At 34.4% G+C, this 12648-nt stretch overlaps 2 protein-coding genes across 2 annotated transcripts; both read right to left on the bottom strand.

Moving 5' to 3' along the window:
• Nucleotides 1-2166: 2166 nt before the first annotated feature.
• On the bottom strand, nucleotides 2167-2441 carry CLUP02_16903 (uncharacterized protein; the record flags this gene model as incomplete). The annotated part of the gene is made up of 2 exons (XM_049295821.1): nucleotides 2167-2321; nucleotides 2381-2441. 2 exons carry the CDS (start codon nucleotides 2439-2441, stop codon nucleotides 2167-2169), a joined length of 216 nt encoding a protein of 71 aa, XP_049152968.1.
• A 104-nt stretch (nucleotides 2442-2545) lies between these two features.
• Nucleotides 2546-5532, bottom strand: CLUP02_16902 (uncharacterized protein; the record flags this gene model as incomplete). Its single annotated transcript, XM_049295820.1, has 10 exons — nucleotides 2546-2679; nucleotides 2746-2985; nucleotides 3164-3303; nucleotides 3581-3744; nucleotides 3800-4043; nucleotides 4229-4351; nucleotides 4803-4938; nucleotides 4996-5095; nucleotides 5152-5388; nucleotides 5449-5532. 10 exons carry the CDS (start codon nucleotides 5530-5532, stop codon nucleotides 2546-2548), a joined length of 1602 nt encoding a protein of 533 aa, XP_049152967.1.
• Nucleotides 5533-12648: the final 7116 nt, after the last annotated feature.

Here is a 12648-nt window from a genome sequence, read left to right as displayed (position 1 = left end):
CCGAAGCTTTTTATTAAAAATATCGTACTTCTTACTACTATACTTATTATTATTATTATAGAGCTTAGCGAGGTTAATTAATTAGTAAGTATTAAGTATAATATTATCTTTAGTTTTTATATTAAAGTATAGTATTTAATAGGGTAGATTTTGTTATTAAGTAATAATAATTTTATTCTCTAGTTCTTCCTCTTTTTCTTTTTAAAAAAGTAATAAGTTAGTTAGTTAATAGCGAGGCTAAAGTCGGAATCTTAATTACTAAGATTAAATAAGTTAGGGTTATACGGATTCCCTTACTATCTCTCTAGCTTATTAAATAAGATCGTTAGTATTTATTAACTACGGGAGTAGTAAGTAAAAGAAATAAAAATCGTGATATAATATATTAAAGTATTTAGTATAGTTATAATAGGCTACGATCTCCTCAGAAGTTTAGGTAGAGAAGTATTAAGTATTAAGGGCGCTAATAATCTTTTCTATTATTTAACTACGATTTTTAATTATTAAATTAATACTATTATTTATAAAGAAGTCTTTTAGCTTCTTAAGAATCGCACTTTTTACTTTTAAAAAGTCCCTTACTTCTTAATTTTAAAAATCGGTTTTAAAGTCTTTTTATAGCTCCTTATTTATTAAGCCGTCTTAATAATAATATCTTATTATATAGAAGATAAAAGTATTAAGCTTTTTATTATTTATAAGGGCGGGTATAATATTAAATAAGCCCTATTAAGTTAGGTTAACGTAGTCTTATTAGCGAATTAGAATTAAGTATAGTTTTATAATTTAAAAGTATAAGTAGGCTAGAGGTAATATTAACTAATTATTAGACCCTTCTTACTTACTACTAGGGCTAATAGTTATTATAGTATATTTACGAAGTAAGTTATATAGTAAAAGATTATTATAAAATATAATTATTATATTATAATTATAATATAACGTTAGTTAGGTTAAAAAGAGTAGTAGGTTAGCCGTAGCGATCGTTTTAATAATAATAAGCGGGCTACTATTACTAATTAGAAAATTTTACTTTTTTAATAAGGTATATACATAGAAAGTTATTAAGGTTGGTAGAAAGTTGTAAAAAGAGAAGAAAGGCCTTTTATAACTGTATTTTTAATAGTAAATAGAGGATTCCGTTAGTTACTAATTAGCGATTCTTTTTAATATTTCTTATACTTTATTTTACTACTTTAGTCTCGGAGCTTCCGTTAGGTTAAAAAATTTTTTTTTATTAGTAATATAAAATAGATCCTTACTACTATTACTATTAAGATTTTTTCTTTTCCTTAGTATTTTAGAATATTTTACTATTAATAAGAAATTTATTATTAACGTACTTGTAATTCTAAAGGTCTTACTATTATTAAGCACTAGTACGCTAGTAATTATTAAATTAATCTCTTAGTAATTAATCTCCTCTTACTTATTACTAATTTAAAATAGTGCTTAGCTATAATATATTTAAAATAGATTCCTTTACGAGCAGTTTAATTAAAAAAAAATTAGTAATAGCGATAAGGCTAATAAAAATAATATTCATAATAAAAGCGAGGTTAATAATAATAATAAAATAGTTAATCCTTTTATAATAATAATCTTAGTAAAAGAGATTGTATATAATAAAGCGCGCTCTTAACGGCCCGTAATTAGTTAATTAATCGTTAGCTAGTGATAATAGAGGAGAGCTAAAATAATATAAACTAAGCCGCTTATTATTAGTTAAATAAATAAAACTAAGTTAATAAGTTAGAATAACTAGCGAGGTAGGTTAAGGCTATCTCTTTTATAATTATATCTTTACTAACTTATAATAAAAATATATATATAATTTAATTACTAATTAATATTAGTATATATATAAGTAAGTTAGACCTTTTAGTTACGACTAAGTTAATAGGTTAGTATAGGTCTATTACGTATATATAAAAAGGGAAGATTGTAGGTAGAGCCTGCGGTCCCTTAGTAGGTATAGGTAGGTAGAGGGGTCCGTTTGCATAGGCCTAGACTACCTACCTACTACCCCTACCTAACTACTTAATAGGGCCCCTTTTCTGCCTCGTAATCCAACACTGTGCAATAATCTCGGGAATATAATAACTATAATTAATAGTAAGAGGGTTACAAACTACTTCTTACTTTTTAAAATAAAGCAATGCGTTTTCAGGTTCTAAGACTGATTGCAGTTTCTTGACATCTTGTATTTGCGCAGTCGAGTTGTTTGACCTCGCACTTTTTATCCCAAAACGGTTTAGTGGTTTCGCGGAAACTCGGACTGTCGATGTTCTTCTTCCTCGCTGAGACGCCCCATCCAGGACCTGGTCGAAGTCGCAGATGAGACGAGCTGAGAAATTTACTGCCTTCTTGTAAGATGCACTAATGTAGAAAATCCATCCAAGTTGGTCATTGGTTGCCGAAGGCCCAGAGATTAGTTGCATTCCGATTGTAGTTTCGAGATAGAATCGTCAATCTTGAATATCGCTCTCGGAACTAACGCATTTCTAATCCCACCATGCGTCTCTCTTGGTGGCTACTAGACGATCTAGATCTTGGACCTTGTCTTATTCTTCTTGGTCTCGGCACGGAAACGCTTCGTCAATTGCCGAATAGCCAGGTCCAGCAAGACATCCTCGCTACCACCAGGTATTCTCGCACCAGGAACCTCGCGGTAGATTTCTGAAGGCGACAAGATTAGCGTATCTTCCTTCAAAACTTTGTATGCTAGCAAGTAGCGACACTCACTTTCGGCAATCTCTCCCTTGCCCGTACGCGTGTAGCCGTTGCCGCCGAACAGCAGCACAGCACATCTCGCACATTCGTCGAGAACAATGCCAGCATTGGCTTTGCACAAGGCAGTCAATCCACCAAGCTCCTCGTCTGCAGTCTTCTTTGGCATCTTAGATAGTTGGAATGCAAAGGATTCAACCCAAGCATACTGCGACTCGAGTATAGCTCCGCATTTGGCCAGCCGATGACGGACCACTGGTTGTTCGATGAGGGTCTTTAGTACTACTAGTTAGTCATGAACTTCAAGGTAGTGCTTTCGGGGATCCTTGACTTAGACAGACCTTATCGAACGCCCTACGCTGCATACAATACTCAAATGCGGCGCTCAATGCCACTCTAGCTTGTCTCGTTACACCCACCGAGATGAACATACGCTCGTGATTGAAATTGTGCATGATATACTTCATGCCCTCGTTTTCTTCACCGATCAGGTTCTCCCGTGGCACCCTGACATCGTCAAACTCGAGATACGAGGTACCGGCAACAATTTGGCCAGCGACTTTGAGGCGCCTCCTGCTCACGCCGGGTTGATTCGCAAGAGGCACCACAAGTAGCGAGATGCCCTTCCCTCCTGAGCCTTCACCACCGGTGCGAGCGGCTATGGTTGCGAAGTCTGCCATGACGCCATTGGTTATCCACTTCTTGGCGCCGTTGATGATGTACTCGTTGCCTTTGAGCTCAGCCGTAGTAGTGATGTTGGCCACGTCTGATCCCGCACTGTGATCGTTGAGCCGGCGAGATTAGCTAGGATGCAGGTGGGATTGGTCAGAAAATTCTATGGCCGACGTACTCAGGTTCAGTGATCGCGATGCATGTTCTTTTCCTTCCAAGCAGCAGGTCAGGGAGAAACCGATTCTGTACCTCCGCGTTTGCATAGTGCAGCAGAGGAGGAACACCGAATGCCATGCCAGTGGTCAAGGATCCCGGAGGTCCAGCTAACCCAGAACGACTCATCTGCATCCCAGCCTGTCAGCCTTACTTAGGAGAAAGAGGTTGAAAGGCAATTCACCTCATCTGAGTAGATCATGGTGTGCAATGCGTCCCATTCTTCTACTGGTACCTCCCCAGGCATATGCGTCACACCCAACTTGTGCAGCCATTCCACGGGTAAAGGCGCCGGCAATGCCGGAATTAGGAAGTTTCCTTTGGCGAACTTTGCGAATAAATCAGCTGGTACGTCTTCCGCTGTCTCCCACTCCATAGCATCCTTATGCAAGTTCTCGTCGAGGAACTTTCTGCAGGCGACTTGAAATCTGCGATGTGAATCGTTGAAGTATGGTGAGGGCAAGCCTCTCAGCCATGGTGGATCTGCGAATGGTACCTGGGACATGATTTCGGCTAGTAGTCGTGCGTGATCAAGGTACTATGGGAATCTGGTAGGTCAGAACTGGGTTATAGACGACTGAGGGTCAGATGCAAATGTTTGGATAAAGTAGACAGTCTCTCGAACTTCTTGTTGTTGTTGATGGAGAGTACCTGAGCTCGGGCAGCTCTGTCGGCATCTTGAGTGCGGGGCCGGCTGAAACCGAGGTCTTCTACGGCCCCTGGACCCCACTCAGCGCTAACTACGGGCCGAAGACGAGTCCGTTGTAGCGGCGGATCACCGAGAAGCTGGCTTGACTAAAGCCGGATGACTTTGATCGGGCCGGAATTGACTCGAAGTTTTTGATTCAGCCTGGCCTTTGCACCGCACTTTGGAAGTTCTTCCGACATTTTTGCAGAACGGTCTCGGACCAGAAGTCGCGTGATAGAAGACCGGTTTCTGGAAGCATAATTGAAGTCTAGAACAGATTCCTTGCTCTGCCGCCTTTGATTCCCTCATTCCACCTTGTAAAATTAGACACAGCGCGAACTGAGTCACGCGTTCAGGAGCATGAAGATATCCACGAAAGTTCTTTGCTTGTATTTACTGGTCTATGGGAGGTGCAGTATGTGGGGAAAATATGTACAACATGAAGTCGTCAGTCTGCTTAACACCATCGGAGGCGTCTCTCACACCAATCTAAACCTACGCGCCAATGTAGAAGTCGATGCAGCTCTCGTAAGTCTGCTTGTTCGTCTCGGCGTACCAGAACCACTGGATCGCGCACTTGCCACCAACGTCGCAAGCGGAGGCAAGGGTATCGGGAATGGTGATGTTCCAGTCAGCTGCATACTCGTTAGTAGGAAGCGCGCGCAACTAAACTGGTTATATTATCCACTTACTGTCGGCCAACGGGTCGGGGTCGGTGGTGGGCCAGTCAGACCACGAGATGAGCGGCTCGCCGATAATGGTGTTGTTCGCAAGGTCGATCACGGAGATGTTCTGTTGTCAACGTCAGTACATGCACTTCTCTCCTTGATATACAGGGCCTGGCTTACAGCGTGTCCTGGTCTGTGTCCAGCAACAAGGTCGATGTGGAAAGGGATGACTTCGCCGGCCTTGACGACGCGAACGTTGTCCTCATTATCCTCGTACTGGTAGCCACGGCATTGGAACAAGTTGCACTTGTAGTCGGCATCCGCCACCGCAAGGGAGTTTTCGATGGGACCGGCGATGTCGCTGTCGAGCTTTTTGGTCACTGCTGCTCCGCAGAGCTCTTCCTGCTTGGCGCCAGTCTGCAACCAATTCGTTAGCTCCAACTTTCAGTGCGCGACACACATGGTCTCGGAGCCTACCGTTCTGGGCTCTGGGGTCTGAACAACACCATGTCCCAGGACACTAGTAGCTAGAGCTGCAATAATGGCGTGCGTGAAAAACATTGTGGAGTTACAACCGGACGAGTGATGCCGTTCGCGGAATTGTGTTGGTACCAAAGTGCGCAAAACTGCTCAGAGGTCGAAGCCGAACTTCCGAGCGTAGACCTTTAAACGTCTTTTGGGACTCCCTCTCGAAATCAATCGCATGTTTTAGACATCAAGATTAAAGTGTCAGATGGATCGACGACAAGCAGAATTCCGCCGTTTTTTAATCAATTGCCCGCGTGGCAGCCCCCGTTTCCCGCCAATTCTCCACTAATGACAGGCTTGCGGTCGCCAATCATGCCCTTGAGTTGATTAACCTGCGGCAGTTGGCGACACCCACCGGCAATCCACTGCACCCCTTGGTGGAACCGCAGAATCAGAAAAATGCATGGACAATTGGTGGGATTTCCTGAAAAAGCCCGGGAAAGAGGGAGAACAAAAGGGGCGGGAAGTTGTATTAGAACGGAGGCACTCTACCAAGTAAATAGAAAGGGGCATGAAACAGGGCAATGAATGTTCTACGCCAAGACTTGAGGGCGGACCATCGGCAACATGAGAGTCTTGGATTTTTCAAGAGGAACTCATGGGCCATAGCTGTTCCCGACTAAGCTGTTCAGGATGACTATGATACCAATGTAACGGTGAAGGGCTACGGGTATGGAACCCTTACCGGTCGAACTTTGAAAAAGCCAAAATCATATCAAAGTGATCAACGCTGTGGCTATATGAGTGGTGGGAGGATGTATCACTGATCGAGATCGTCATGATAGACCGCCATGGCATCTCAACTTGAGGTACTATATTTTGGAGGCTTTGATTTAATTCCTAATTGAGGCTTCAGGGGGTTGCCGGCAGAAAAGATTCTCCATGCTGTTGTTTCCCTGAGGCTCTAGCAAACCGGGTACTACATGCATATCTGGAAACTTAACACTAACTATATTTCATTGCCTTGTATAGGTGAGTAGACATGTAAACACTTTTATCAGCGAAAAATGAGTCTATAAAGGACGTGGAGAGAGAGTGCATACAAATTCTCTTGACCGTGGATACCACCACAACTCACGACGTGCCGAGTCAAGTAGGCAGGCATCGTTGATGATTGACGTCTGGTGACTACGCTGAATATTGAGCGACACTGAAAGACGGTGACAACTCAGAGTTTCCCTTGCACATATCTCGAATAACATGGCCCGTTGGTTTGTCCAAGCCCCAAACATCCTAGTGTAGTCAAGTATTCTCAAATTACTGCGCAGATGTGGCACTGACGAGTTATCACTAGGTTTGGTCCTCGCATTTAGTCGATGAGACTGAACCTCAATTTATGGCTGTCAATAACTAACAACTTATTCGAGGCTTGACACGACTTTCTAGACAACATTTACTCTTATCTACAATGCTGACAAACACATGCATGAGCTTGACGTCATTTCCAAATCCCCGCGTTGCTGCCTAGCTGATAAGTTACTTATTTTCATGAAAGAGTCAGCCACTACTACCATTAAGGACTACGATGCATGCTGAGGAGAGTTCCTCAAACACAACAAAGAGTTGAACGGCGCACAACTATCAAGGCGGCATCTTGGAAGAAGTCTAAATACAAGCATACCTAGTTACTAGGCATCTAAAATCGACATGTCTTTAGATACGCCGCGCTTCATTCCAACCCCAACTTCTTTAGAGAGTTATGCTCCGTTCAGCCACGGAAAGAACCCAGAGGATCGTGTTAAAGAGTTGTTGACATAGATCATTCAAGCTCATCCCCCTCTAAAAGTATATACGAAAGAATAATGACGAGGCCTTTTCCGCGGTCCGACGTCTTTAGTATATCTATTGCTTAGAGTCTATATGTCGGATTAGAAGTCTAATTCGACCGCGGTATATAGCCGACTGCGCAGGGGCTAATTAGGGGCCCTATTTACGATTATTATAGCTAGCCTAACTTATAGTTAAAACCTCTTTTTTATACTTACTACGTAGATATTTATATAGTTTAATTAATCTCTTTGTTAATTACGGTTCGAACTAATTACTTTATAATAAAAATACTAATACTAATTAGTAATTAAATTCTATTATTATAGATTAGTAAGGTATCTCGTTACGTAAAAAAGACGACCTTTTAATATTATACGGAATAAGAGATCTATACTAATTAACTTTATAAAAGTAAATGAAAAAAGAGGCGATTTTTAAATACTATACGGAATTAAATAATCGTAGCCCTTTATTATTTATAAGAGGTAGATATTTATTATATTAAATTACGTTAATTAATAAAACTACTTAAATAACTAGCTTTTTATTATTGCCCTAAGTAGCTTTTTTATTAAACGACTTTTTTAAAACCGGCCCGCAATTAGAAATTAACTAATTAAATTAAAAAAAAAAAAAACTTACGTAACGACTACTTACCTAATTAATTAGTACGACGAACGAACTTAATAATATAATATAAAAGAGTACTGCGCAATTAAAAAAGGGGATTTTTAAATATAAATATTCTTATTTAGTAATAAAAGTGATTTTATAAAAGTTATTAAGTTAAAAAATTTATAGTATATAAAAAAGTTTATTATTACGAGGATTTTATAAATACGACTTTAAGCTTATAATCTAAATAACCTTTTCGTAGCTCCCTTAACTACCCCTTAAGTATTACTTAAGAATATAATATAAGGAATAGTTTAATAAAAAAAGAGGGGATTTAGAGGTCTTAATAATATCGAGTTAAGAATATTACGGATCTCGGAAATTAACTTAAAAAGAAAGTAACTACCCTAAAATAGTCCTATAACCTCTTATTAAAGTTATTATTAGTTTAAAAAAAGTTAAAAAAACGAGGATTTAAGGGAAAAAAAAAGAATCTTTTAAAAGGCTACTAAAAGGCTTTTTTTTATACTAGCTCCTAGCGCGAAATTACTAATTTTAAAAAATTAATTAAATAATAAAAAGGATCGTTAGTAAGTAATAATTACTTAACCATAATTAAGCTATAAAAAAGACTATTTAAAAGATATAAAATAGGGTATTAAGAGGCTATAAAAAATAAAATCTTTAAAGTATTTAACCCTACTACGTACGAGTAATAAGTAAGTATTTTTAATAAGTTTTTAAAATTTATAGTTTTATAAAAAAGAGGGCTTAATTTCGTTAACTATATTTAATAACTTATACGGTTTTTAATAGCCTATATAGCTCTTTTATAAGCCGCCTAGTATTTATTTTTAACTATTTTTATAAAATATTATTTTAAAAGAGGTAGGTTAAAAAAAGAAGCTATTTAAAAATTATAAAAAGTACGAGGCTTATGAGGTTAGAAATATACGGGATAGTAGAAATTAGTAATTAGTAAAAATCCTAAGATTAATTATTATATCTTCTTATAGTAATATAAACGTCTACTATTATTATTATAAAAAAGAATTATTAAAACTTACTTTTTTATATTAAATAAAAAAGAGGATCTTAATAAGTACGATAGTTAGTAATTTAGAAAAATAATAGTAATTACTAAAAATAATAAAAACGAAAGTAGTAGCGAGATAGCGAGAGGAAGTAGGAATTTCTTAAACCTTAATAAATTCGTTAAGTAGTAAAAGTACGGATTTATTATAACTAGCGCGCGGATTAGATATATCCCTATTAAGATTAAATACGTTAATAATTATTAATACGAATATAAGCTAGAGCACGACCCTTAGCGAGTTAGGGTAAAAAAAAAATTAAAACCCGATTTTAAATAAAATCCTAATTTTTTATAAATAAGTAAATATTAACCCGGACTATTAGGGGACGTAAATATACAAAATCGTAAATTAGCTTAATAATAAGTAAATTAACGTAGTATTCATTTATTTAACCGAGGTTTATAAAAAAAAGGGGCTATAGAAGTAACCCCTATTTTATAAAATCGTAAACGACCTTAATTATTAGCTAGATAAATAGTTTGCGAGCGTAAGCTTAAGAATTATAAAAGTAATTAATAAATTCCTTTATAAGTAAGGGGTATTATTAGCGTAATTATAATTATAAGAACTATACGAAATATTAATAATAATAATTATAAAGGAGGAATTTATACTATAGAACTAGGTATAGGTTAATAGAGCGTATAATTACTTTAATTAATTTAAAAAAAGGGTAAACGATTTCAATTTCCTCTTTATAATTACTAATAAAAATTTATTATTATAAAAGGATATACCGGGGCAAAATATAGTGCTAGAAGTATAATAATTAATAATTTTATTTATTTCGATTTATAACTTATTATTATTATTAATATGAAATTCGGTACTAATTAGTTAATAAGAAAGGAAATAAACGACCCGAAGTTACTAATAATACGTAGCGACGTAGGGATTATATATAAATATTAAAAATTTAGTAATAAATACGAAGTAATTTATAGACTTTAAAAAAATCTTCCCGAAAAAGAAATTATATTCTAAGGAGAAGTATAAGGTCTTATAAAAAGCCCTAACGATGTTTTATAATTATTACGAAAAAGTCGGAATTAGGGAATATTAATATTATTTAGTAATTAATATTATATTTATAAGTAAAGCCTCTAATTATTATTACGAAGCGGTATATAATCTTAATCAAAACGACTTTTTTAATATAATTAATATAATCTAAAGCCGCTTCGAGACTTATAATAAGAACTTAGAGCTCCTATCTAAGCTACGAGCGATTTCTTTTATATTTATAGCTAAGATAATAGAGGGTAAATTACGAATAAAGATTTTTAAAAAGCTTATTAATTAAATTAATAAGCTAGCGAAAACCTAGTTAAATAAAGGAATAAACGAGCGGAAAGTTAGATATTTTTATATTATAATCTAGCGTATATTAAAAATAAAAATAACCCTATACTAAGTACCTAAAAATTATAAAACGCTTTACTTAAAGCTAAGATCTAGTTTTAATATTAAAATAAAAATACTATACTAAACCTACTTTTAAGTATATAACGGCCCTTATTAATAATATTAAGTCGATCGAACATATAATAAAAAAAAAAAAGAGACTAAATACGGTAATTATTAATAAAGAGGCCTAGATTTATTAAATAAATAGAAATTTAACTCACGGGCAGGGTAATAGAAAAGGTAATATTATATTTATAAAAAGAAAAGATATTAATTAAATAACTACTTTAAAAAAGAGCGTATTAAATCGTATAAATAATATAAAAAATTAAGGGTAGTAAATAGTAAAACTAGCCCTCGTTAATTTAATTAATTTTTTATTATATATAAAGGTAAATCTAGGGGTATAGAACTTAGTAATAGTAATTAAAATAGCGGCTTAAAGTATATACTCCCTATAAAAGATTCGGAAAATAAAAAAGATCTTACCCCCTATATCAATAAATTAAATTATAATAAAATCGATAATATTAACTACTCTTTTTTTATTTTATTAGTTTCTAAAGGATATATAAAGTTAAATAAATAGAGGGTAATAGAAGCTCTTAATAAGTAGGCTTTTATTTATAAATAGTAAGGGAAGGTCCCTTAAATAATAAATACGGAGGTAGCTAAAAAGGTAAATTTAATAAGGCTAAAGCTTATTCTCTTAACGATTAAAGAAAAGACGCTATCTCTCTTAATATTTAAAAAAAAAGAATATAGTACTAAGTAAATCTAGGGGTAGCTAGAGGGGTCCTTTTTATATTACTTAGAACCCTTAAATACTAAGCTTATATAAGTATTCTACGTAAGTAAAAAATACGGCTTAAATAATTTTTATAAAATTATCCTAAATACTAAAGTATTATAATAGTTAACTAAAGAAAAAGGGTAATTCTAAGTACTATAAAAGATCATACTAATAACGCTTAATATATTAATAATAAGTATTATAAGGATTAGTTTTAGCCTAAGTAAAGAAATCGTTACCCTAGGTATAATAAAAATAGAGACGTACTTTAGAATAATAACTTTTTATATTTTACTTATTAATACCCTATTTTTCTTATATTTAAAAAATATAGATCGACTAGGTATTATATTTAATAATATAAAAAATAGAATCTCTAGTAGTAAGTACTTCGAGATAATTAAATAATAATAGGGGTATACGTTTATAAAGCTTATTAATAATACGAAGTTAATTAATTACTTAACGGAAAGTAAGCTTAGAAGATTATACTAGAGATTTAGGTACCCGTTAGTTACGAGGCTATATAACTTCTTAAAGTAATTAGGTAATAATAATATTAAAATAGGGGCGCTAAAGTAATTAACGAAAGTATATTATTAATACTAAATAAATACGTAGAGCTTATGTAAATTTAAGTTTCAATTACGTAATAAGCTTAACTTTAACTAGGAAATCGTTATTAATATTTTTTATTTAAATAGTTAGCTAGTATTATATATAATTAATATAACTATATCCTTTTAAATAGGGTAATTCCTCTAGGATTTATAAATAAAAATAGTATAAGTAGCCCTATAAAAAAGCTAGATTAATATATACTAAAGACCGCTAAATAGTATTAAAATCAACGCTAGTACTAGCTTTAAATTAATAAAATTTAGGGATAATACAACGGCTTATAGTAAGTCGACCTACCCCCTTTTAGCCACCCCCCCCTTTTAGCTACCCTATTAAAACATAGTATTAAAATATCGCTACTAACTATACTTAATTAATTAACTATCTTCTATTACTATAATAATATAATTATTATTCTCCCTAAGTAATTCGACCCTTACGAGTTAACTAGGACTAACTAAATAGTCACTAGAGTCCTCCTAAGCTCTTTATGTATCCTAAATATTTATAAACTTAGTATTTAGGTTTATTAATATACTCTTCTTTTTCCATAGCCTTAATTAGTTAACTTTAGCTTTTAGAACTCGAATATAATACTAAGATATTATTAAATAGTAGGCTTACTCGCTAAATACTTTTTTTATTTTTTTAAATAATAATCGTTAAGTATTATAGTCTAAACTAAGCTCTATAAATAACTTTAACTAATCGCAAAGCTCGCTAGCTTTCTTAAGTATTAACTAATTAATAATAAACGCCGCTAATACTTAGTTAATAGCTTTTTTAATATTATTAATTACTTATTTAGTATCTGCGGTCTTTTTAGTTAGTATAATTAGGTTAAGT

This window comes from Colletotrichum lupini, chromosome 9 (genome assembly GCF_023278565.1).
Source record: "Colletotrichum lupini chromosome 9, complete sequence".
In the NCBI taxonomy this organism is placed as follows: Eukaryota; Fungi; Ascomycota; class Sordariomycetes; order Glomerellales; family Glomerellaceae; genus Colletotrichum; species Colletotrichum lupini.
The sequence above is the reverse complement of the archived record's forward strand: the minus strand, read 5'-3'. Positions and strand labels throughout refer to the sequence as shown.